The sequence below is a fragment of the Juglans microcarpa x Juglans regia genome, chromosome 2D (genome assembly GCF_004785595.1).
Source record: "Juglans microcarpa x Juglans regia isolate MS1-56 chromosome 2D, Jm3101_v1.0, whole genome shotgun sequence".
Taxonomy (NCBI): Eukaryota; Viridiplantae; Streptophyta; class Magnoliopsida; order Fagales; family Juglandaceae; genus Juglans; species Juglans microcarpa x Juglans regia.
Window position 1 is genome coordinate 2,566,711 of NC_054596.1, and position 27,997 is coordinate 2,594,707.

General features: G+C 37.6%; 1 protein-coding gene across 2 annotated transcripts; it reads right to left on the minus strand.

Moving 5' to 3' along the window:
• Positions 1–37: 37 nt before the first annotated feature.
• LOC121250243 (inositol hexakisphosphate and diphosphoinositol-pentakisphosphate kinase VIP2-like) lies at positions 38–27,989 on the minus strand. 2 transcript variants are annotated; one of them, XM_041149290.1, is made up of 31 exons: positions 27,825–27,989; positions 27,472–27,669; positions 27,274–27,333; positions 26,948–26,994; positions 25,673–25,756; positions 25,242–25,305; positions 24,382–24,535; positions 23,685–23,755; positions 22,450–22,554; positions 22,052–22,144; positions 20,512–20,586; positions 19,730–19,815; positions 18,825–19,031; positions 18,638–18,737; positions 18,470–18,540; positions 18,248–18,329; positions 17,394–17,552; positions 15,586–15,628; positions 13,013–13,095; positions 12,776–12,838; positions 12,624–12,698; positions 11,766–11,891; positions 10,704–10,930; positions 10,391–10,435; positions 5,013–5,079; positions 4,492–4,563; positions 2,740–2,993; positions 2,598–2,655; positions 1,339–1,506; positions 950–1,024; positions 38–639 (listed from the first exon to the last, which is right to left on the minus strand). In XM_041149290.1, exons 2-31 carry the CDS (start codon positions 27,535–27,537, stop codon positions 376–378), a joined length of 3,144 nt encoding a protein of 1,047 aa, XP_041005224.1. In that variant the 5' UTR covers positions 27,538–27,669; positions 27,825–27,989; the 3' UTR covers positions 38–375. The 2 variants fall into 2 exon arrangements, with proteins under 2 accessions (XP_041005224.1, XP_041005223.1); XM_041149289.1 differs by having other exon boundaries at positions 27,454–27,669.
• Between the last annotated feature and the right edge of the window lie 8 nt (positions 27,990–27,997).

The following is a 27,997-nucleotide window of genomic DNA, read 5'->3' on the forward strand; positions in this document are numbered from 1 at the left end:
ACTTTAACACAAAATCTAGACTTTAAGCACCTGGGCAAGGTACTCAGCTGATGATTACTTTTATTCACATTAATGGAATAATGAGGGAATTACAAAAAACGATGTAAGCAATGCCGTCAGTTTCATCCAAGATGGATACTTCCAACACGTTCTTTACTTGTTGAAAATTGTCGGACCATTGCAAAATTTTCTCTATAAAGAAACTCAAAACTCACTCTACCCGATCAACCAACCATAGTTATTCAAATATCAAGATGAATAAACGAAAGCACCAATTTTTTTTTTTTTTTTTTTTTTTTGGGCGACGGAGGGGGGGGGGGGGGGGGGGGGGGGGGGGGGTTGTTGTTGGACACAAAATATAAGTGAAAGTACTCGTTACTTTCCGTTAGAATTTGCATGCTTATGGAAAGGCCAAAGATTTACCAGGCGCTCAAGCACCGCTGCACTTTTTGCGAAATAGCCAGAGAATCCTGCAGGAGTTGATGGCGGAGGGAAATCTTCTGCTGGCATGGCAAAAGGGCGAATCATTTTTTCCATTTTCTCTAAGGTGAGATATGATCCCACTTCTTGCAGCCTTTCTGGACCCATTATGGGCAGCGTGTGCTCCTGGTGCAATGAAGCAGCCTCGCTGTCATTTTTCTGCCAAGCAAAAGAGAAACCAGAGGTTAGCTGTATATTTATGCCACCAACACGGGAAGAAGAAGCCCAAAGTTATCAGGGGCAGATACGCCCATGAAGTTGGTAAACTAATCTAACGTTAACCAGGTTTGTTGCCAATAAACAATATTAAGAGTGTTGGATGAACAAACATTTTTAATACCATCGCTAGCAATCCTTATATTAGCATATTATAACTTAAGTTTCAACCACAGGGTGAGCATGTCCATCATTAGCTCCTTTTGAGATGGTCCCTTCGATGACAACTTTATCATAATTCAAGACGCATTACCTCCAAGGGGGATAGATCTGCACCACGGCTAAAAGTCATCTCTATGCGGAACCTTTTTGGGTCTTCCAAGGATACCTGTAATTTCATTTCAAGAATAATTGTGCTCAGCATAATGAAGCCGCAAATATCTAATTACTGGCACGTTAATCTAAGAAAGGATTTATGAGAAGGAATAATGTAACACAAGATTCTGGTAGGTGCCACTTTCATTAATCACCAGATTACCTGATTGATCCAGATCAAAGTGCAGAACACCAGTTTATAAGTCAAACAGGTCTAGTCCATGTAGGGTCTATTAAATAGGCTCTAAGTGTTGACTGTTTAGCAAAAGGAACTAAAATTACCAAATAGAAATGCCTCTCCTTGGGAGCATGCCCAATTTTACCAACCTCTGTGTTCTCAAACATCCTCAGCACAATGTAGCTCATGTAGTCAAGCTCCTTGGTTCTATATAAACGATCCAAAGCATTATGGAAAAAAAGGCTATCCTCTCCTTGAAGAGATTCATCCAGGTTACAGTAACGGAGGACATTCACGAGAGAATGGATATGAGATTCCTGTCATTGAAAAGAATAAATCACAAATTGTAAATATCAGTCAATGAGCTAAACCGTAAATTGTATAGATGTCATAAGACATAAGGAACTAGTATAAAATAACTTCAGACAATTATTAATTATTTCTTAGTATAAAATAACTTCAGATAATTATTAATTATTTTTCGGCTCACTCCACGTGAATGGAAAGACATTAAGTTTACCAGAAAAATGTAAAAGGAAAGAACTAGAAGGAAAAGATTTGGGAAAATCGATTAAACTTGGGGGAGATTTGGATAGTGTGTATCCAAACCTCCCCTAAAGGTTTTCATTCTAACCCAACTATTTGGAAGTTCCATGCCAGTATTTGTAACAAAAGGGTATTAAAAAAACTATAAGGATGTCCTTGAAAGAGATTATTATTTGCACCAATGCATTAATATCACAATACAAGTCAATTTGAACGAAGGCCAAACACCATAGACAATAAATAAAGTGGTAACATAATGAAAGTTGATACACCTATTAAATTTGGAAAAAATGAATTTGCACCCTTCAACTACCAGATGTTTTATACATTACAACGACTAAAACTGATATATTACACCCTCAAGCAACTTAAAAGCTGCAATGTGTACCCTTTCCCATTCCAGATTTCATCATGCTTCTTAAAGGGGCTTTCATCAATCATGGTGTTCAGCTGACTTGCACTGATAGACCCCTATTAGGATCCATAGTCAAAATTAATTTACCTGCTTTTTATCCATTTTAACAACTAGACGGGATAAGGCACTATTTGTCAATTTTTAGTAGTTGGAGACGTAATGTGCCGATTTTGGTAGTTGGTTATTTGGTATGCAAAGTGTACAATGTCTGGTAGTTAGAGGGTCCTTAAGTGTATTTTTCCCATAATTTCTGCAGTTCAGATTAACCAGCTACTTCTTGGTACAACAAACAAAATCTTAGTCAAGACCTCTTCAATCCTACCCTAGCCCTATATTATAGATATAAAGGATTTCTTCTGCACTTGTTTGAATCGTAATTGAGAGATTGTGGAGAGAATTAGAGATAGATCTTCTATGGTGAAAGGGTAACACAAATATTATACTCACTGATGTGAAGTAAAGTCGTGTCCGCACATGGCGTTCAGGTGTCTTGACATTTGCATACCTTAAAGAAAATAAGGTTAAAAAGTTGATATAATAAGTTGCAACTAGGAGAATAACACAACAAACAAAGTAGTCAAATATTTACTTTGGATCCAGACGATATTTGGTCTCTTTATCATCGTCATCATCCTGCTCCATTGATATATTGCTTGTAGTGCTATTTCTTCTCAAGTCATCATTCTTAATGTAAAGCTTTGATTGATATTCCGTGTCTTCCTTTTCGGTTTTCATGGATGGAGAATGTTGATCTTGATTGCTCTTTAGGTCAGCAACGCTGATGGCCTCTTCACGAGTATTCCTCAGATCGATCAGCAGTTTACCCAACAGACGGCGAGCAATCTGGATTGCAAATGTATAAAATTAAGTTGTAACCATTTCAGCCACAGAAATGAAATATATTGGATAAGAATGTAAATGTACAAGAAGCAAATTGACCAAGAAGAGCCCCAGATGCATGCAAGGACAAAAGGTCCACAAGTCAGCTCGGAGTTCCTGACTTATGTATATTAGTGGCTACACTCTTCAATTTTTGGTTGTTCCACACTTATCTTATATCTATAGAAGCTAATTTGTGCATTTAGGGCAGAAATGGGGCATTTAGGGCAGAGAGGGGGATACATTTAGGGAAGAGATGGTGCATTTAGGGTAGACAGAAAGGGGGATACATATTGGAAATGAGAGATGCGGAATGCAGTGAAAGTTGACATCAGTATCCAAACATGGTGAAATACACTTCTTCTTTGTTTTTTAGGGCAGAGAGCTTCCAGACTTGCAACTTCAATTTTGAACCTTTGATTTTCAATTTTCAATTTTCATTTTGATTTTGTTTTGTTAAGCACTTAAGCTTTTGAATTTTTTTAGCCGACATGGCTGACAAGTACAGTGTGTAGGGGTGTGTCTTAAATAAAGGCTTGCAAATAGCATAGCCCTTTTGCTGCATACATCTGAATCTGCCACATTGGCTGCACAGGCAACAAACTGGAAAGGCATTGCAAATTCTCCAGAATATACATGTGCAATCAGCAACCCCTATAGCAAATAACATTGGGCCACCGATGTATACAATATCCTAGATACCACACATTGTGCAGAACCTACCACACGCTGCTAAACATGTCCAGAAGCTTCCAAAAATGTATGTGATTAACCCCGTAGTCGTATACAATAACTTCTGATGCTCCCAATTAGTCCTAAACATCTCATGCTTGTTAGAATTTCAGAATAGTTGTTTTCCTAGTGACTGACACACTGTTCAGAGAAACATACATGATTAAACAAAAGTAAGGAAAAGGGCATATGCCTTCGAATTTCTTGGGGTGTTATCTAATTTAACTACTTGCCACTATGTTAACAGTGCAGTGTAACTTATTATAGTTAGAAATTAGTGGAAGTATGGAACTCTACGTCGTGGAGAGTGCTTGTATCATGAGTATAATTCTTTTCCTAACGCACAAGAGTACAAATTTTGCAAGAACACAAAAAATTCCTTTTTTTTTTTTTTTTTTATGACGGGGGAACGACCCCACAGCAGAGCCTTTAGGACTCACCCATGGAACCTAAACCCCTGCGGAGACTATCACAGCAATCCACTGCCATGGCCTCCCACTTAAATCGCAGTTTGATCCCAAGGGGGAATCAAGCCTGTGGCATGAGGCTCATGCACACAAGTTCGCCCTTATCACTTGGGCTACCCACGGTGGGTAATTCCTTTTTTTTTTTTCTTCTTAAAAGTAGAATGGTTGAATGTGACATTCTGTTGGTTACTAAAGAATGGTAGCTGATCAATAATTTATAGTTTTAAGTGTAAATTTGAGGGGCATCACAGCAGGCAGGCTACCTTTGAGCCAATCTTCAGCTTCTGCCTTGGATTGATTCCATACTCATTTGGGATGACGCCATCTGCAAGTAACTGCAAATATATACAGACTACTTTTAGCATATCTGTGATAATGAGTGGATCTCACCAAATAGTCAATATGCATAACAGACAAAGTGGATAATAACAAGAGGTTAAGTCCTCCTGCAACCTATTTCTCCCACAACTCTTGACTCAAAATTTGTACTTTGGGACCACCAAGTGTTTTCTTTTAAACAAGGGGGATCAATTTCTTTCGGTAGCGGTATGCACAGCTCTTGGAAGCAGAAATTCTAGGATTGAAGGCAAATAGATACCAGAGTGATAAGTCTTGCAGACTATACTTTTTTGCTATTCTACGGGTAAAAGGCAGTATCACTTAAATCCACCACAGTAAAGTAATGAATATTTGCAATCATATCAACAAAAAAAAAAAAAAAAAAAATATTTCCTTCTAAAGATGAATCGATTCCAAAACTAACTTAACTAACTTTGCCTGTTACCTGAGCAACTTTGAAGAGTTCATCCAAACCTTCTAGCTTAAGATGTGCATTGTGCAAGAGATCATACCTGTCAAGAAGAAAGTCAATAAAAACACATCACAAACTAGAACAAAAGTATACAATTAATATAACAACATGAAATTCTCTATTAGTGGATGCCATTATAAACTTTCAATCAAGACAAAATGATCAACTTGAGTTTTTTTATTAAGTGATACTGCCTTGTTTCAAACAAATAAAAATAAGGGGAACCAACAATCTTTGCTGAGAAGGTTCTAACTATTTGAAAGGACATATTTATGCTTCACCACAACCATGCCAAGATGTCAAGTTCGAATCAGCAGGGCGAAAAGTTGAGTTATGCTATAACTGCCATGAAGATCCAGTTCAGATTGTTGGTAAGCTGAACAAACCCAAAATGACTTGTAACCATAGTTTTGATGCATATTCCTAATCATAAAGAAAAGAAGTAACTAGTTTACAAGCATGGCATGCATAGGTTGTGTAGCAAGAATTCTATGGACTAATAAATTCAATAGAGGAGCAAACAATAAAGATGGGTTAATAATATTTTCTTTCAATAATTTGACAATGTAACTCGGATCATACTTTTAATATTTCGGAATTAGTTTGCCTCGTCCATAAAAACAAAAAATAAAACTAAAAAGCTAATTTGAACATAAATATAAAAAAAATCCAAAAACTCCCTTAACACTAAAACTATACCTTTGCGTAGTGCATTAACTTTACTTTTGTCCTTTTCATACATACATATATTTTTTTTATAACTAAGAAAACTATATTACTCAAAGAATAGGCCTAGCCCAGTATGTACAATAGGGAGCCCTAGCTAAGAGGGCGAAAGAGAGACAAGAAAATCATGAAGGGCCATGTCATTGAAATCAAGAGCAATTGCCCAAATACAAAGAGTGCTATAAAGTGATGCTAACACAGCTCCTCTAACGATCTCTCATTATCTTCAAATATCCGTGCATTACGTTCCAACCACAGGCACCACATGATACACATTGGAATCATCTTCCAAACTGCTTTAATCTGATGCATACCTCCAATGTTTGGCCAACTGGCCAGGGCTGCCACCACATTCTCCAACATAATCCAAGCCAACTCTACTCTACTAAGTACCTCATACCTTAAAGCCCTTGCAATCTCACAATGCAATAGAAGATGATCTACCGACTCACCCCCACCCCTACACATACAACACTAATCTACTATGATAACCCTCTGTTTCCTCAAATTGTAAGTAGTGAGTATTTTGCCCAAAGATGTTGTCCACACAAAGAAAACAGCTTTGGGGGAGCCTTGTGCCTCCAAAGCCTTCTCCACGGAAGCTGAGTGTTGGGCTCTTGGGTAAGAGCCTTATAAAATGAACGAACCAAAAATGCACCTTTCCCAGCAGGAAACCACCACAAACCATCTTCTTGTTGATTGCTTGACTTCACGAAATATAAGAGGCTGTAAAAATCATCAAAACTGTTCATCTCCCAATCTTGTGCTGCCCTACTAAAGCTAATATTCCAGTGAATTTGACCACCCAACATCTCCATAACCTCCACCACTGAAGCCTCTTTGACAACAACAATTTGGAATAGTGGAGGAAAACGGTCTTGTAAAGCATTATCGCCACACCATATATCTTTCCAGAATTTAATCCTGGAACCGTCACCCAACTGAATACAAGTGTGTCAAAGAAAAACCCCCCAACCTCTTCTAATGTGTTTCCACAAGCCCACACACCACCACCTCACTTAGCCGATTTGCTAACACTTTGGAAATGATCTTGTAAACTCCACTCACCAAGCTAATGGGATAGAACTCCTTTACCTCGTTTGCATCCCACCTTCTTTGGGATCAACGTAAGGAATGTGGTATTTAGGTCTCTCTCAAATTTTCCAACTACAAAGAGTTGTTGGAACACCTTCATAATATCTTCCTTAATAGTGTCCCAACAGTCTTGGAAGAAGCCCATAGAGAACCCATCCGGCCCTGGTGCTTTGTCATTAGCCATTTTCCTCACTACTTCAACATGAGATACTCTAACTTCTTTAGTGCTCCAACACCCCCATGAGTCGCCATATTTGCACCCAATCACCTCTCTCCACAAGGCATCTGGTTCTTTACTATATCTCCACAACCATTTGCCGAGTAATGCTCAATTGAAGGTCCTCACATTTCTAATACCCAAGCCACCATTGGATATAGGACGACATAATGTCTCCCACTTAACCAGGTGAAATTTGAATTCCTCCCTCAAACCTCCCCACAAAAAATCGCATTAAAGCTTCTCAATTCTATACGCCACGCTTGCAGGTATAGGAAATAGTGAAAGGAAATAGGTTGGGAAGTTTGAAAGTGTACTCTTTATCAGTGTGAACGTACCACCTTTCGACAAATACATTCTCTTCCAACTTGCTAATCTCTTCTCTATCTTCTCAATCATTGACTCCCATAAAGAGGGTGTCCGTGCTCTTGCCCCCAACAGAAGTCCCAAATACGTCAACGGGAGAGAGGCTTACAGCCCAACGTATTGGCCAACTGTTGTACATTTGGCACAACTCCAATAGGCACCAATTCAAATTTGTCAAAATTCACTTTTAACCTAGAAACTGCTTCGAAGCACAACAACACCACCTTCAACGCATGCACCTGACTTTGATCTGGCTCACAAAACACAAGAGTATCATCTGCAAACAATAAGTGAGATATGTTAATGATTCCCTTATCCGGGGTTCCAACCGAGAATCCCTCCGCAAAGCCATTATTCACCAAGGCCGAAATCATCCTGCCTAACCCTTCCATCACAACAACAAACAACAAAGGCGACAACGGATTGCCTTGTCTCAGGCCTCGCGAACTATGGAAAAAACTCGTTGGGCTGCCATTTATCAATACAGAGAATTTCACCGTTGAAATACACCAACGGATCCATGTTTTCCACCTCTCTCCAAACCCACATCTCCCAAGAAGGTAGAAAAGAAAATCTCAATTGACAATTTGAAATGATCGTACGCCTTTTCCATATCTAGCTTGCAAATGATCCCTGTTGTGCCTGCCCTCATTCTGCTACTAGGCATTCATTAGCAATAAGTACCGCATCTAGGATTTGCCTACCTTTTACAAAAGCGTTTTGAGGCTTGGTGATAATCTTCCCCACCACCTCACTTAGCCGGTTTGCTAACACTTTAGAAATGATCTTGTAAACTCCACTCGCCAAGCTAATGGGGCGGAACTCCTTTACCTCGTTTGCCCCCACCTTCTTTGGGATCAACGCAAGGTATGTGGTATTTAGGCTTCTCTCGAATTTTCCAACTACGAAGAGTTCTTGGAACACCTTCATAATATCTTCCTTAATAACGTCCCAACAGTCTTGGAAGAAGCCCATAGCGAACCCATCCGGCCCTGGTGCCTTGTCCTTAGCCATTTTCCTCACTAATTCAACAACCTCCTCTTCCTCCAAAGCCCTCTCCAACTGAGACACATCACTCGGTCCAATGGAGTCAAATGCCGGCCATCAAGAGACAACCGCCAACGGACGGGTTCAATTAGGAGTTGCTCATAGAAGCCAACTACATGGTCACAAATAACCTGTTCTTCTCTGCACTAAACACCTTCAATTTTCAGCATCTCTATGTTGTTGTTTCTTTTGTGGGAATTTGCTACTCGATGGAAAAACTTCGTGCTTCGGTCTCGTTCCCTGAGCCACAATGCTCTTGACTTTTGCCGCCAGGAAGTCTCTTCAGATAAGATAATTCTCTCTAGCTCCGCATCCAACAAAGTCTTCCGAGCTACTTCATCCAAGGTAAGGGATCTGGTCTCTTGGAGCCTCTCGAGTTCTTGAATCTCCCTTAACTTGCCTTTCTTGTTTTCCCCTAGATCACCAAAAGATTGCCTATTCCACAGCTTCAAATCTCTTTTCAACATTCTTAGTTTACCAGCCAGGATGAAACTAAGGGTACCCTGAAACTGGTACAAGGACCACCACTGCCTTACTCTTTCAACAAAACCGTCAGATTTTAACCACATGTTTTCAAATTTAAAGTACCTTCGACCTCCTCAGAGGCCACCACAGTCAAGCAAAATAGGCCAGTGATCTGAACCAATACGAGGCATGCACTTTTGCCACACATCTGAGAAATGGCTTTCCCATTCTGGCAAAATTAAGAAACGATCCAACTTAGACCAATTCTGGTTGTTAGCCCACGTGGCGAGGCCCCTGGCAAGAGGCAAATCTACCAAATTCAAATTAGAGATACATGCTGAGAATTCTACCATAGCTGGCCGTCCTCTTCTATTTCTGGAAGACTCGCTCGGAAATCTAGTAACATTAAAATCACCCCTATACACCATGTGAGGTTCCACCAGCTATGGACTCCGGCTAATTCTTCCCACAGCAATTCTCTATTACTGTCTACATTTGGACCGTAGACACCTACAAATGCCTACAAAAAGTTATTTGCCACACTCTTAAAGGAGCACGCTACCGCATACCTCCCTATGAATTCCTCCACTTTCTCCACCACACATCTATCCACATCACCACTATACCTCCTGACACCCCATTAGAAGCCAAATAAACCCAATCCACGTGTGCCCAACTCCATAGGCTTTTCACAATTCTCCTATTGATCAGCTTCAACTTGGTCTCCTGTAGACAAACGACATCCGCCTTCCACTCACGAAGCAAATTTCTTATCTGAAGACGTTTGATGGCCTCATTGAGCCCGCGGACATTCAACGACACAATTTTGGGTTTCATGGAGAAAAGGTCAGCCCCTTCCCTTTCGACCTACCCCAACTGGAGCTACCCTCAGTTTTGAGCGACCACATCAACCTTTTGAGCTCCCGCTGTTTTTTTGAACCAGTCTTCCTATGTTGTTGGTGCCCCACCTCAATGGTCGGGAGCAAGGCCATGAACTAATCTTTGTACACTTCGTACTCCAATCCCATAACTTTCTGTATTTCATTAACCTTCCCAAAAACCCAATCTGAAACACCAATATGCATGGGGAACATCAAATTTAGAGGGATTGGATCACCCTCCCTGTTATCCATCAAAGTCTCCTCCACCACCGTAGCATCCACCATTTCTACTAGGGCCTGGTCATTTTCTTTCTGTTTGAGTTGATAACCTTTCTTTATATATGGAGGGAATAATTATGTAATGAAGAGTTTTATTGATCAACAATGATAGGCATAGCCCATGTACACAGGACAAATACAAAAGCGACACACTTCTGCTCAATTGACAACCAAGGGATTTTTTTTTTCCAATGCAAAAATTACAAATATGTGTAAAGTGATGTCATGCTTTCTTACTGCTTGGATCCAATATGGATTTGAAACAGATGACTTACTTGCACGAATCATAGACATCAGGAATTTGAGTTATATCAAACCGCCTGCAAGAGAATCCACAATGTTAGTTAACTTGCGAGTCTATCATATTCAACAATTACAAAACTCAATAATCTATCAAGTAATAGTGTCACATGTTCCAGATACCGAATTGACAAAAATAAAACAGTTGAGGTTCCAAAAGAAATTCTTATACTTCAAAAACTTGACACAGTTCATACCACTGACATAAGAGAATATGAAGCACACGATAGCTTGTGGGTTTACACTCCAAAGAAAACCACATTTAAGTCAATAAAGTCAAACACTTACAATTTGCGTTCGTTGTACAAGTCTCTTTCAAGCTTTTTCCAGCGAGCATACATCAAAAGGAATCCTTCGCTGCCACATGGTAACCCAGCAGCAATGCGATCAACATCGATGTTTGTTTTACCAAGTGCCTTTGCTTGGTCATAAGGTGGGATCACATCAGTTAGTTCCTCGTCTTCATCCTTGGCAAGAATTCTTACTTGTTCAGTGACCTTCTTAGTCAATTGTACCTTAATCACAAGAAAAATAATCCAAAAAGTAAATATATAAAGGATGTAAAACACTTTTTTTTTTTTTTATAGGTAAGGATGTAAAACACTTTCACATGCATGGGCACAAATATATCTTGCTGCAATTTGACAAGAATCTATAAATTAGTAAATTACACCATAAGCATAAAGAATATATTGCATAACATAATTACATGGCTCTACTAAAATGCACACAAAAGACAGAAAATTGCTCAAACACAACCAGCATATCTCCAGCTTTCTGGAAAAGGTATTCACCTATAAGGATGGGATACATATGATTTCTTAACTTGTGATAATGCAATATCAAATTAAATATAACAAAAGAGAAGTAACCAAGAAGCAAATTTTGATTGATCTAGTAGTACTAATAATATGTAGTGATGTCAAAATCAAAATAGAACTTGAGATGCATTGATGTCCTCTATCAATGTATTTGATACCCTGAAATTATAAAAAAATAAAAACATATATAAAAAGAATACTGCTGGTGCAAACTCAAAACAATGCAGTAATGGCAAAACAAGCTTAAAACATAAAACTACATAAAAGTAAGAAATAAAAGAAACAGAGGTTAAAGCATAACAAAAATTCGTCACTAAAGAGTTAAGTTCAGTAGGAATTATTCTGTTATACTCCTTCCTCACATTAAAGTTGAGCCCAATGTAGGACCCATTGATCATGTTAGAGGATATACTGCTTTGATAATGGTCACATAGATGTGCATAAATTGAAATGATGTGAGCATACTCAATCTCAAAAGAGAGGAAAAAAAGGGTAGTGAGACATGGTTTCACTGAGACAATGTAATTACCAATTTGGGAAGAAGTTCAGATGCATTTGAAGGCAGCCCAGCTCCATCAACCATCCAAGGGGATTCAGATGATTCATCATTTTGGACTGTCTTTGCACCAGAAGTTATTATCTCATTCAACCTACTCTGCAAAGAATCAAAGGGAGAGACAAGGAAAAGCATCATTGTAGGATCTGAACCTGGCACAATGATACTTCCAATCTTTGAGAATGCAAAAATCCAGAAGCAAAACAAGTTTGTTTATTTCATTCAACCTAATCTGCAAAGAATCAAAGGGAGAGACACGGAAAAGCATCATTGTAGGATCCGAACATGGCACAATGATGCTTCCAATCTTTGAGAATGCCAAAATCCAGAAGCAAAACAAGTTTGTTTATCCTAATCCCAGTAATGGAAAAGAATCGCTTTTAAGATCAGTAATGTAAGGCAATGAGCCTAAGGTACCTTCTTCCATTAGTGAGACAAATAAGGTAGCCTTACTTTACTGATGAATTTCTTCAACCCTTGAAGCCGGAGTAAAAAAGTTGTGATCCATTGCAGTCACTGATCCAATGCTATTTCTCAAATCCATAGCAAGTTACATAATCTTATAGATTCATATGGTAACTAGATAAAATCATAAATGATGGGAAAAGATGTGCAGGATCACGTGGGTGCCTATTTGACCTTGCAGATGCTAGCCATCCAGGTAACAAAGATTAGAATAGCTCATTTAAAGTTTTCCTATTAGTGTAACTATCTTAAATGTTAAATTAGGCACAGAGATGCAGCAGAAACCATCCATCCTTGCCACAAATAATAACGATAACCTCAATACAATAAGCAAAAACATCATGCATACTCAGAAGCAAAACAAACCTTGGCCTCTTCCATCTCAATACTGGCATTGTCAAGTCCATCCAACATAGATGAGTCTTTGCTTACAAGTGAAACCTTGAAAGAGGTGATAAAGTTTTAAAACCCAAACTCCCAAAAGCACTCAAAACACCCTTGAGAAAAAGGCTACAGACCAGGATTGGTGTTAGCTGCCCTTCTAGGTCAAGGAGGCCTTTGGCAAATGCAGCCGCAGACATCTGCCAATGAATACCTTGGTGTGAATTATAAATGGTGCCAAAGTCAAAGGTTAACGATCATAATGCTGGTAGTTCAGTCAGGAACTTTGGGGACAGTAAAGCACTAAAAGAAGACAAATTATAAAAGCATAGATTTACAACTTCACAGTCATACAAGCGCTACTATAGCTATACCTGCACACGACCCTCATCAGAGCTGTAAATTTTAAGATCGTGACGATATGTACTATGGAGGCGAAGTAGGCCAGTACCTTCTCCTGCAATTTTATAAAACTTCATCAAGACACACATGCAAGAACAATAGCATTGAGTCAACTGCAAAAAATTGGTCTAGCAGACTTAAAGCTGGTAACTCCTTTGATACAATGTAAAAAACCATTGACTCGTATCACATTTCCAAAACATGATAGCATCACCAATTAATCAATCTGTCAATAAACTCTGCGTTTGAGTTCAAATTGAGACAAGGGCATGCGTTCATTGAGACAAAAGGAATCCCCAAAGTAGTTATTGAGTAATTGGTGTCATTGATATCTATATATGGCAGTAAATATATATGGCTGTAAATAGTAGTAGTTGTATATATGTGTATAGGCGCCAACTTAAGTTTTATTTCCTTTCTTGTATTGCTTTACTCTTTCCTATTTTACAGGTGATTAGTAGGCTGTAATTAGGGCTTGGCAGTTTCTGGGTCCGTCGGCACAGACTAGTGTTTTATCTTGGTTCTTTGGCTTGTGTCGGCACTCTCTGCCTTCACTTTCTGGGTTAATTTTTTCTGGGCAACTCTGTCTACACAATTGTCAGCACTCTCTGTTTTTCCGAGCAGTGTTTTTTGGCCTTTTTGGAGCTTTCAGTTAGTGGGTCAGTGGCTACTGGAAATTTCGGCAGTTTCTGTTTCATTAGAGAGGTTTTTTCTTGGCCCCTTTCGGTGCACTCTTCTCAGGCTCTCTGTGTAGGCTTTTGCAGAGAGATTTTCTCAGGTTTTAGGTGCATTTTCTGGTAGTATTTTCTGGCAGTGGTTTTGGCATTTTCTGGTAGTATATTAGGTCAGTGTTCTTTGTGTCATCTATCGACAACGAATTTTTTTTTCACTCTTTTTGATTTTCTGGTCATTATGTCAGGTGAAAATTCAATCATTCAATTTAATGGAAAGAATTATGAAAGCTGGGAATTTCAGTTTCAAATGTTTGTGAAAGGAAAGGAATTATGGGGTCACTTGGATGGGTCTTCTGTGGCCCCTACTGATCTCAAAGAACTTAGTTCTTGGTCCAGCAAGGATGCCAAGATTGTTTCTTGGCTATTAAGTTCCGTTGAACCACAGATGGTCAACAATCTTCGATCATTTACTACTGCTAAGGAGATGTGGGACTATTTTAGGCGTGTATATTATCAAGACAATACTGCACGCAAATTTCAAGTTGAGTTAGAGATTTCCAACTACAGACAAGGTAATCTCTCTATTGAACAGTTCTATGCTGGATTCCTCAATTTATGGAGTGAATATTCTGGGATAGTGTATTCTAAAGTTCCTAAGGAAGCCCTAGAAGCATTCCAAGTTGTTCATGCTGAGAGTCAACGAGATCAATTCGTGATGAAACTAAGACCTGAGTTTGAGACTGCACGAGCTGGTTTGATAAACAGTAATCCTGTTCCTTCCCAGGATGTGTGCTTAGGGGAATTAAGCAGCATCTTGCTACTCAACATGGACTCACTCAAGAAACTATGACAACTGAGATGGTTAATGTGGCATATGCTGCTCAAGGGAAAGGAAGATCCAAGACACAGATACAGTGCTATAGTTGCAAGGAATTTGGGCATATTGCAAAGCATTGCAGCAGAAGATTCTGCAATTATTGCAAAAAGGAGGGACATATTATTAAAGACTGTTGCGTGCGACCTCAGAATCGACAGGGCCAAGGATTTCATACTGCTGCCCAGGCTAATTTAGCTGCTGTCCCCTTTGTTTCTGCTCCGGGGCAGCCACCTACAGCTAGTTCTTCATCGACTCTTACACCCGAGATGGTCCAACAGATGATTGTTTCCGCTTTCTCTGCTCTTGGTCTTCAAGGTAAGGGAAATTTCCTCACCTCTCCTTGTTTGGTTGACTCTGCGGCTTCCAATCATATGACTGGAAATGCCGATGTTTTACATGATGTTCGTAAATATAAGGGTGACCAGCACATTCAAATAGCCAATGGTAATACTCTTCCTATCACTGCAATTGGAACTCTGGGGTCCTCTTTCCACAATGTATTTGTGTCACCAGAATTATCTACGAATTTAATTTCTGTTGGAAAGCTTGTAGATAATAATTGTGAGATTCATTTTGATCGTAATGGTTGTTGTGTGCAAGATCAAGTGTGGGTGAAGTGGACTAATGTAAGGGTCATCAACCAAAGGTGATATGCAATTAAGATAATCATGATCAAATTATATGCAAGCAGGAACTAGCATTGCTGGCTGCTGGTAAGGATAGCTAACTCGAACAGTTGGATTTCTCATGAATCTGAATCATGTGCAAGTCCAGCATGATCCACGATCTAGTTTTGACTTAATAAGGACTTATAAACTGCATGTGGGAAAAAAGAATGGCTGTGCAAAAATAATAAGAAAACTGTTGAATCACTCAAATGCCTCTTCATACATCAAATTAGCTTGAGCAAGTTACCAAGAATTGAAAAAAAATAAATAAATAACAAGTTCTAAAAAGATGATTTTAGAAAATGACAAAGATCCACCAACATAACCTGGATACATGTTATTTCGGAAATATCTACCCAGTTCTTCAGCCTGCAAAGAATGACAGAAGAAAAATTAAAAAATAAGAACTAAGAGACTAGACGAAAAGGTTATACAATGTGTTTTTTTTTTTATGAATAAGAAGATTTTATTGAAACAAGTAACAAGGCAAAGCCAAGTGCACAAGAAGTATACAAAAACTGAACCTATTACAAGTCAGGAACTAGAAAAAAGAAACAAGAAAATCATGGACACTAGTTCCATTAAATACAATATGGGAAGCCCACTGAAATAAGGAATTAAAGAAAAAGTGTCCAAGTTCATCTGCCAAGTGTTCCTTATCTTGAAAGCATTGACCATTCCTCTCAACCCAAGTACACCACACAGGGCATAAAGGGATCATATTCCAAACAGTGGCTATTTGCACATTACCCCTTAAACCTCTCCAGCATGCAAAAAGATCCACCACCCTCCTAGGCATTACCCAAGCCATACCACACCTATTGAACACTTCATACCATAACAACCTAGTCACTTCACAATGCAATAATAGATGATCCACTGATTCACCAGACTTCTTGCATAAGAAGCACCAATCCAAAACAATTAATCCACGCTTCTCAAGATTATCCAAACGTCCCTAAAGAAGCCGGCCAGCCAAAGAACGCAACCTTTGGGCACCTTACTCTTCCAAACCAAATCAAAAACTCAGCCACTGAAGCATCCGGATTCTGAGAAATATGAAAAAGAGCTGGAAAAACAGCACAAAGAGCCCTACCACCACACCATGGATCATGCCAAAAACGAATTCTGGAGCTGTCCCCAACCACAAAGATGACATGTTTTACAAAAGCATCCCAACCTCTCCTAATCTTTTTCCAAACCCCCACCCCATAAGTACCTCTTATCTCCATAGAACTCCCCCCCCCCCCCCCCCCAAAAAAAATAGAAAAAGCACTCCCATATGGCACCAGGTGTCCGGGAACAACGTCCTAACTAATCCCGCGGGTGAACAGACCCTCAGTAAGGAGTTTCCCGCAAGTACACCTCGGGTAATTCAAGGGAAAATCCCTCAGTCCGATGGCCCCTAAAAATTGTTTGCACCCAAGAGGACTTGAACCTTAGACCTAGGGGGAGCATACCCCAAGCCCAAGGCCTTTACCATTTGAGCCAAGCCCTGGGGGTTCCCTAGAAATGCTTTATTAAAGATACTCAACTTTCGAAACCCCAACCCACCACATGACAAAGGAGTACAAATCTTATCCCAACTAACCAAATGAAACTTAGCTTCCTCCCCCATACCTCTCCACAAAAAGTCTCGAAATAACTTATCCAATCGATTGGCCACACCGACTGGAATGAGAAATAAAGATAGAAAATATGTAGGAAGGTTAGACAACGTACATTTGATAAGGGTGATTTTTCCCCCTTTTGACAAATACAACCTCTTCCAACCTACCAACCTTCTCTCTGCCTTTTCCAACACCCCATCCCAAACCGTAGTGGCCTTGAACATAGCCCCAAAGGAAGCCCAAGGTAACTAACCAGCAAAGAGGAAACCTGACAATCCAGAATATTTGCCAACCTACTCATATTTCTCACCTGGCCCACCGGTACCATCTCGGACTTCCCCAAATTTACCTTAAGGCCCAACACAACCTCAAAACGAAGCAGAAGCGCTCGCAGAGTTATACAATATGTTACAAACAATAGTTTCAAACAAGTGTACTTTTCATCAACAATACTATTAGCATTGCTCATATATGCTGACTAATGAAAAACAGAAACAGGCGTATGATCCATGGATTATCAATACCTGCTTTCTGCCAGCATGTGTAAGAACACCCCCATATTTAAGAACCATGAGAGCTTCAACAGGTCGTTCTTCCTCCCCTTCACCATTGCTTTTTGCAACCTTAACCCACTTTAGTGGCTTTAGTTGAACCTTCCTATATATACCAGAAAAATGTCCACCCTGGACATGTAAAATAGAAAAAGAAAGAAAACCAAAGTCAGAACACTGAAAATAGAATTTGAGGATCATATCAATCTCCTATAAAAGTTTATCCGTATGTTTAGGCATGCAAGGACATGACAATCAAGTAGTGATATCACATGCAGCATCATTGGCTTCACTTTACACAAACTGCCCCAGCCCAAGTTGAGGAATTACAATCAATCACGTGCCTAATTTATTTTTCTTTGGAAAAATGTCAAGTTGAAATCAGAGTAATCTTTCAGTATATATCTGTACATGCTAGTGATCTCTATTTAAGATACAAGAGAAATATCAAAGAAGGAAAGAATTTCCTAAAATAAGAGCAGGAAATCTGCCTAACTAATTGACAGAAAACCAGAAACTTCCTAAAAAGAAACTTCCTAAACAATATCTACCATAAATTACTTCACATTTATCTCGATATCTACCACTAATTACTCTATGTCCATATTTATTGGGATTTCCACAAGTATTTATACAAAAGTCAATACTCTCATTATGGTGGGAAAAAAATTTAAAAAGGTTTAATAACTTTCAGTTTGTGTATGAGAACTAAAGTCACTCCAAGCACATAACAATCATGATGAACATAAGAAAGCACAGTAAGATAACTATATTACAGCTGGATAACTAATATAAAATATGCATGACTGAAAGTGAAATGCAAATACCTCCTCAAGCACTGCTTTGACTTGACGAAGCTTTTCCGCATGCTCAAAGTCTTCCGTTTCACTATCACTTTCTCGATCTGGTCTATAAAAGTGATGAAGCATTTCATTTAGAAAGCAACGATACCAAACATTTTAAGAACTTGTATCTGTCAACATTTCTTCTGGGGGAGGGTGGTAAGGTTTAGATTCATTAACGATTAACTTTTAAATGTGGAGTGATACCTAGTACGAGGAACAAGCATTCGTGTGGCATCCAACAAATCTTGCAACTGGATGGCACTTTTAAGTTTTGTCTGCAGAATGAAAACCGACAGAAAAGCCATCCCATAAGTGGTCAAATTACACAATATAGAAAGTAGCATAAAAAGCAGATGAGGTAAAAAATATCACCTCAGATCTTGGTCGCCCCCCATTGTATTTTAACATCAAACTTAACAGTTTTTCCTCAGTAACCTTCAACTTCACCTTCTGTTTGGGAGTCCTATCACCACTACGAAAACAAAACAGGAATAAGAATGGAAAACAAAGAAAAAGGAATAAACTAATCTAAGGAACTTCTAAGGAAAACTTAACATACTGACGAATAACAGCGATTACACAACGTAGCTCCTCAGACTGCCCAAATGTGCCAATAATCCCACTTCCCTGACGAGTTAATCCCTCGGAAGGCTGGACTGGTTCATTGAGTTTCCATGGTAAAGTTGGTGGAATTGCTGAAGAAAGATGAGAAGCTCTTGCATCTAAAAACATCTTCCTCAAGACACAAGCAGCGTCATCATAATACCTGCAAGTGGAAATGAAATTCATGTGTACCTCTTCCAATGAAGAAACATAAGCAATTTCAGAATTTTAGAAGGCAGTAAAAACAAAAACAAAAATTCTTATTTTCTGATTAAAAAAAAGAAAACACCTTGGCCGAACTATTCAGCATGTGATGTAGAATAACTTTCATAATAGAAAATGTTAAAAAGATAACAAATTATTTTGAATACATATTTCTTGGAAAATAAAACTTTTTTATAAGCAACTTGGAGAAAAAACTAATGGTAAGATATTGGAATTGGGATGAAAAAAGACAATTACATGTAATGAACACTTTTAGTCATTTTCCTTGTAGAGAACAATGGATGAGCTTAAAGTTTTCTTTTTTAAAACATTGTTATTATGGGCAGGGGCCATTGATTTTAATGGTGTCCATGATTTTCTACTTTCGATTGTAAACCCTAGTTAGATAGTAGATACTTCTCATGTATACATCCTGTGTACTTGGGATTTGCCTTCTCTTATGAATAAAACTTCTTGATTACCTAAAGAATAAGTCATTTCCTTGTAAATGGTTCTGGCAAAACCAGAAAATAATTTTAATTCATGTTGGAATCATGCTAGCATATCAAAGCGAGTACCCACATTGAATAATTATAATATTAGAAAAACTAGGTAAAGCTTGATAATATCAGAAAAACTAGGCAAAGCGAGCTTTACTTGTACGAGTTTTTCACAAAGCTCCACCCATTCACGTCACAAACATATGAACGTCCATCAGAACGCAAGAGATCAAACCCACAAACCTGCAAGCAACGGAAATTACTTACAAATAGAGCTAAAGTATAAATTATTCAACAATAAAGGAATTTCTTGATGAGTGCATGCCTACACATCATATCAAGCCATATAATTCTTAGCAGTAATGATCTCCTGACATGAGTAAAAACCAGTCTAATTCGGTTTGCTATGATGTTTCGTATATCTCCTGTATAGTAGGAAAACAATACAGAAGTTCTGGTGAATTCATAGAACCTGTTCATATACAGCCTATAGAAAGCAGATTTAATATGTTACCATTTCATTTTTCACAACTCCAATGAGCTCAACAAATCTACAAATACCAGTTTCAAATAATTAGACTCTCAAATAGGATGAAAATATCTGATACAACATTACTGCAAAAATGGCAGCTGCTGATTTAGAGCTGACGACCAATTTTACATTCCAAAATCCAGAGATAAAGAGAAATTTTCCTTAAGGTGGCTAATAAAACGAGCTTGTTAATCTGGCAAAAGTCATTAGCTAAAGTTAAATAATAGTCTAATGCAACTTGTTTTTTATCGGCAGGGCCCGGGAGGATATAGATAAATTTACCGACAAACAAGAACAATTAAAACATAGAGAAACCGATATTTAGCATGCTTCATAATAGAAGTAATCATAAACAAGAAAGAATAAAGAACATACTGAATACTTGATACCACATCCAGACAACTTACCGCTTGCCTAAATGCAGTGTAAACCTCTCTTGCCATTTGTTTCTCAGTAGGTGTAAGTAACACAGGATACCTCACCTGTCAAAGAAAGAAAGGAATATATGTTTCAATGGTCACTATTTTATCACATGAATTAGGTTACTACCTTCACCTACTGCTTGCTACACACCATATCCAAATACTTTCTATATATCCGGTGGGTGCCTAACAGCTAATCTCACTTAACTTATTTTTTATCATATATGTATAGGTTACTCCAAATTTTTTTTTCAAGTTTTCACTATTCATCAGAAGATATAAATATAGACGAAGTAGAGTTGGTAAATAGGATCCATGCAGCCAACACATACAATTGAGACAGATAGATTTTTGTAATGACAGCAATGGGTTCACTTGAGAATAAAGTTTCAACTATGAAAAAAATAAGTTGGTTGGAAAAGACAACATGATATATCAATAGAGTACATAGGAAGAGTCAATTCTGGAGTGCAAAGCACCTATTCAAGGCACAATCCTGTGACAAGACAAAGATAAAGAGAAGAATTAACTATTTCATGAAAACATAATTGGGATCGTGTGAGAGGCAGTGTGCTCCAGTATGTGGTTCAATAATCCCTAAAAACTTTGTGCATGCAAAGTCAGCATTTTGAAGGATTGTATGTGAAGTCAGCATTGAATTGAGAGGCTAATGCCAAATTATAGTTACACTAGGCCATTCTATCTATGCACGTGGCACAGAGTATTTGGAGCACAGAAGCCACTGATGAGATTTGGCGGAAGTTTCATATCAAGAAAACATCTATTGTCAACAATGAAAGGTTTCGATTCAATGTAAAAGCTAAAATTAAATGTAGCAGCGAATGTTTCCTTCCATGGGCAAATCTCAAGAGCAAAAATATGTCCACATTATTCATGTACTATATGATTGACGTCAAGCCTGCAAAAAGGCCATCTAAATACCAAAGTCATTATAGGATGACGGAAAATTGACAACATCATAAACATTTTTTAACCTCAACTGTGGATTCTTGAGCATTTAGGTTTTGAACTCTAGCTAGGCTTATTCTACCAAATTACAGGTTTATTTAACCAAAGCCAAAGATCGCAGGTTCAAGCCTCGCCGGAACACCTATTTAAAATCTTTGCTTACCTATAAAAAAAATAAAAATAAAAGTATTGACTCCTCTAATATGAAGCAGAGCAACTCAACTATTCTTCCATCAAGGTGGGGCTGCCTGCACACTTATTACCTTGCTGAAACTGTTTTAAGCGCATAAATGCCAATATTCATGTTCTTATATGTTTGACTGAAAAATATACAGTGCCTATCCACCAGACACAAATTCCCTCAAAGATGCAAGGCAACTGACCTGTCAGGTAAAAAACTCGCACCACCATCAAGTAATGCCAAATAAATGAAAGGATGACAAGGAATTGAGAATTGCAGACTAGAGACGTATAAGAGAAAGAAAGTGGTAGTTGTAACAGAAAAGGCAGAAAGATAAGATGAACCGGTAATTAAAATGTTACATTTACAACTTACTTCCTTGCCATCAGGATTTCTCATAACAACACCATCCACAACAGGAGACTTCCTAGCCTCAGCATGTGCATATTCGGGGCCAACAGTGTACACCTAAAATAATGGTAAAACAGACTCAAGCAAACATTTGTATAAGGAAACAAATATATAAATAACTAAAGATATAACTGATGTTCAGAATTTTTCTTCCTGCCAACCCATAACCCAGGACAAAAGAACAAACCCAATATTTTTTTAAATAAATGACTGCTGTTCAGAAAGAGAACTTCCACCATAGCAAACTAAAACAATACTGAAGATCTGAAAAGGTCTATCACCAATGGAACCACGTCCTTCTACAGAAGCATATATTTATAAGATCAATTAAAACAAGTCAAATAAATACTATACTCCACAACCTTGACATCTGTTCCTCCGGTGGGCTTAAATTCCTCATATATATAGGAGCCTTCACGCCTCACTTTTCTGATCTCAGGATGGAACTCACTGGATCGATTACCAACCTAAAAGAAAATAGCAATCATACTGACAATACATGGATAATAAGTTATAGATGCCATAAAAATAAACCATCGCAACAGTCTATGGGTTCTGAAAAACTCTAATTTTAATCCCTTCGTCCATCTCCCATTTATTTTTTAATAGGAGAATTGCACGCCACATTAAGAAAAATTGGACTGGCCACCACTGTGATGGCTCCATATGATGTGGCCCCCATCTGGGGCCACCATTGGGTGGCCCACAGCTTAAACACCTTCGCGGTGGCCAGATTGTGTCGGAAAGGGGCAGCCCTCACCCATGGGAGCCACCACAGAGGTGGTTTTATGGTAGTTGCTCCAAACTTCTCTCTCTCTCTCTCTCTCTCTCTCTCTCTCTCTCCCCTTTTTATTCTATTTTTTATCCTATTATTACTTTTTTGTAAGTGTTTTTTTTCTGATTTTTTTTTTTAATTTGAGTCTTAAAAAAAACAGTTCATCTTACATTTGTAATTTTGTTAGTTTGTTGTTTTTTTAAATGTTGGTTATTTTAATTTTTTTAGAGGCTATCTCTATGCCACGTTCCATCCCATAATATATATATATAAAGAAGTTTTTTTTTTTTTTAAAAAAAAAATCCTATCAGAAGTCGTCACATAGCCTATCTATGCCAGAACAATTCTCCCATTAGAAAACTCATGGGAGAGAGGTGAAGGGATTTTTTGCAAAGATGATGGAAACTCAGAGAATGATGCTGCAACTAAACAAAAGACAATTGATCGATAAGCGGCTATAAATGTTAATCACGGCAAGAAATGTCACTAAGCATGAGAGTACATGTGCTAGCTTATAATTTCATAGATATATCATAAATGATGTTCCAAAAATTGTACTGGACCTGCAACACCACCACAGACTTGTGGAACTCAGTACTCGAGTAAACCCAAATCCAACTGACTACAAATGGGTTAGTTTTTGCTAAGATCCAACCAACACAATCAATAATTTGCCTTCTATTTTAAGATTTTTTATCTACCAATAATTCACCACCACTTTTGGTGGAGGTATCATTTAGACTTCACGAACCCCTATATCCCATTAAGTTCGAATGTTTTGAGCCATGAACGTTGACAAAGAGCTCTTAATGAAAAACTCACCTTCCTGAATAATTCCTTCATACCTCCACCTGCTGAACTAGGGTAATATATCATAATACGATGATCATCACCTTCACATACATAAAAATCAGTCATTAGCATATGTGCACATTGGAAAAAGCAATACATTGAATTAAAAATCTTAAAAGTATTCAACGTGAAAAGTTGCACTTCAAGAGTAAAAAAAATAATTACATATTGAAGGCAATACTTCCATACTCAAAAACAACTGTACAATGGCAGAAAAGGGGACGATAAAAGCTTATAACATTACTTATAAAAAAAGCTTATGACATTTTTTCACTTTCAGATTTCATATCAAATATTTTTTATCCAGACAAAGTCGAACAAAGATAAAACAGATGTCAAGGAAACATAATCTTAGGTTCTGCCAAAAGATAATGACAAGGTAGACTTTCAAACAAAAAAAATGTAGCTGTCCAGTGCATAAATAGATGCTGTGCTGTTTGGTAACGAGAAAGATATAATTGTTAAAGCAACCAGAGGAAAATGGCCAGTGCCCTAATAAAAATTTCCTCGAGCTTTAAATTGTTAGATATTATCAGTTTGAGACTAGGTTCAAGCATCCAGAAACAAGGAAGAACCAACAAAAATTCATATCAAATTTACTGGCTCAATCGCTAACAATATGAAGCAGCATAGAGGAAACAACATATCTATAAATACACCAACTCACCATCAATTGGCTTTTCCACAAATGGCTTCCAAAACCGATTACCATGAACCTCAACAAAATCATCTTCCTCAACAAAATAATCCAGCTCTTGATATGGTACTTCTCTATTGACAAGGGCATATCTTGGAACAGGGATTTCAAACATTTCAAGACGCTTAAATCCAGAAAAAGATAATAAACTATTTGTCAGCATCAATTTTGGTAGCAATAAAAACATTAAAAACTAATAGCTGACATGATACTGTTCAATTAATTCAAACTCATGCATTTACTTGAAGGCATATGCTCCAAGAGTTTTTTTTTAGTAATGCTTTCATACACAGAAGTGACTAATGTCACCAGTCCATGGCCAAGCACTTGTCTATGGCCCGATTGTGACCTGGTTCCATATAACAAGGTCTGTCAATTTGTAACAACTGACAAATTTTTAACAAGAAAGGAATCCATAGTCAGTATCAATATTTAAAAAGAAAAAGAAAAAGAAAAGATAGCACAGCATTTACAGACCCAACCAGCTAAGAAACAAGCTATACTACACTTTCTAGGCAATGTAGTAAATCAGCCCATTCCATCTAGAACTGGATTGGCCTGATGGCCCCAGTAACTGGATGTCACCAGAACAACTCAAACAAGTACTTAGAAAGCAACTCTTAGGATTTCCAAGACTATTACCTTATAAATGAAGTTAGCCCAAAATATAGAAACCAATAATTGAAACGTTTAAGCAAACATAAAGCTTGATCGGATTACCACAAAGGATTAAAAGGTAAACAAACCATGCGCAAGAATCTACCACAAGATTCTAAACACCAATAATGGAACTAAACCCAAACAAAAAGATAGGAGGTCATTAAGCATACCTCATATACCTTCCTTCGGTCATGAAGAAGATGTTGCGGCTCCAATTCATTTACCAGAAAAGGTCTGGATCACAAAGCATATAAGCAAAATCGAACTGTAATACTCCCCCGATCCAAAATAGATTACATGCCTTCTTTTATGAGTTGCCTCCATATAGATGAATGTTTCTAAAAATAAAAGAATTATCCATTCTGACTTCCTATATTACCCTTAAATTTGAACCCACCTTTCTTGGCCCATATAATAGATTTAGGAATAGTAGTTCTTTTTTGAAAAAACAAATGTGTTATTTATTAACTTTCATCTATTGTGAAATGGGAGGAGACACTAACTTATACTGAAAAAAAAAATATATATATATATATATATATATATATATATTGGTTGAGAAATGAAATATGATCGATGCAAAAGAAAATGTAAAGCTTACTTCCTTAAAGCAGCATATGCCTCGGCCTTTTCAAGGGGATAGCCAGTGGAATAGAAGGCAATTAAACAATCACATATTGGCCAGCTGAAAATAAGAATGCCACAACAAATTAGTCTATGTATGCCTCCCAAAAAGTTACCTCGTCTCAATTTGTCCCCTTCAACTATTATTTAAAATAATAAATTTAGTCCTCTTGGGTAATTAGTTTTGGATTGGATGTTTGCAATCAAAACTGCATAAGCACCATCGACACTTGTCTTATGCAGGAAAAAAAAAAAAAAAAAAAAGAGGCTATTGAGTCAAACAATATGTTTTATTCTAACTATCAACAAATCTCAATGTAAGACTAAACAGAAATTGTAGTGAAAGAAACTTCAAAGTAAGTATATTATAGTTACTAGTAACTATAAAAGGAAAGTATGCTTCATCCTCCAGCAGACCCTGATTCTTGGTCACGTTTATTTTATATTATAATGACTTTATTGACTCTGCATACCAGATGTGAAAATGAAATGCTGAAAAGTGATTCTCCAAGTTTTAGGAATTGAAATCTTTCCTATTTTCAACTTAAAAGACACTACATAGCAGAAGAGGAACTACATATCCACCCCCAAAGCTTTCTTAGATATACAATATTACCATTAAGTTGAGTTGCGCCTTTTGCACTTTTTAATAAAGAATTATTAGTTATCAAAGAAATATTACCCTTAAATTTTAGCTTATTCTTTTACCTATAAAAAAAAGCTTATTTTTTTAGGAAGTATATAAGCAACCCCCCTCCCAAAAAAATTAAGATATTTATATATTCGCACATTTCCTATATGGCCTTCCTATGTTTGGTTGTTTTTGTATTTTCTCCCCTAAACTTTGGTTACATTAAGTTATCACCACTACTTTTGTTTACCAATCAATGAATTATCACCAATACTTTGGTGCACCAATCGTAAAACTTAGGTTCAACCCCTTCCACCGAAGGACGTAAGCTAGTTGGACCTGAACAATAAATGAATTGTTTTAATTTTGGTTTTTTATTTTTAATTTTTGCTAGCTATATAACAGATATGATATGCATATGCTTTTCAAAGCTTGCGTGCCCAACTCTGAAGCTTTTAGCCTTAAAAAAATAATCAACAATTATAAAAATAATATCCTCAGCCTTTAAATGACAATAAAATGAAGCAACTCACATGACAACTAAAGTTACACATACTATTATAAACCATAGGATTCAATGTACTAATACGGTAAGATCCAGATAATTGATTAAACATATACCTTTCAATTGGATCTTCAAGGATGACCTTGTCCCCAAAGTGTATGATCTACGACAGAAAAATATGAGAACGCACGGTAAGAAACAAGAGAATATCAATACCTTAACCAATCCTATCAAGTAGTAAAAACAGAATTTATGGAAACGGCATAATTTAAATATTAAAAAACAAGGCCCAAACGCAGTAGTGCTTCATTTCCTAAAACCTTTCGATCCGCATTCGTATCCGTTAGCAAACAGTATCATGAGCTAAATCTAAGAAAAGAAGAAGAACAAGTAATTGATCCAATGAGCATGTGAATTACGATAAAAAATCAAATTCGTATACCTCAAATTCACCAAATGCCTTTAATCTCTCGAGAATTTGTCCCATCGGTGCCGTGAAGACCTATAGGATAAAACAGATTGATCGTTTAAGATTTAAACAAGGCAATACAATCTACATTTCAACTTGATTACACGCTCTGTTTTGTATTGTTGACGAGTAAATTGAGCTGAAAGAAAGAACCTCCGGGCCGCATTTCACCTTCTTTTCCATCACACAGACTCCAATCTTTAACTTCTTTCCGACACCACCTCCTTTCTCCTCCATTCTCTCCGTCTCTCTTTTCTCTCACGCTCTAGCTCTCAGGAACTCTTTAGAAAACTCTCCTCTCCTCTCCCTCTAAAATTGCAGAATCCAAATCCGCTTCAAATTTATCAATTCCAACTTAACTGCTCAAATCTAATACACAAGACAAAAACACAAATACAAACTTGTCAGCCACTCACCGCCATTCAGAAACACACTAAAAAAACTCTCTAAAACACACATACATACGCAAACACACGTGTATTTGTAGGATCTAGAATAAGGAAGAACCAGGGAAAAAACCATACCAGAGATGCGCCGACTTCCAGTAAGAGAATGGAAGGAAAAAAAAAAGAAAAAAAAAAAGAGAGAGATCGAAGAGAAAGATAGAATAGCTTTTGAGCGTGAAATCACGAGCAGAGGCTGGAAACGGAAAATGGAGTTGCTAAAAGTGAGAAAAGAAAAGGCCACGCACATATAT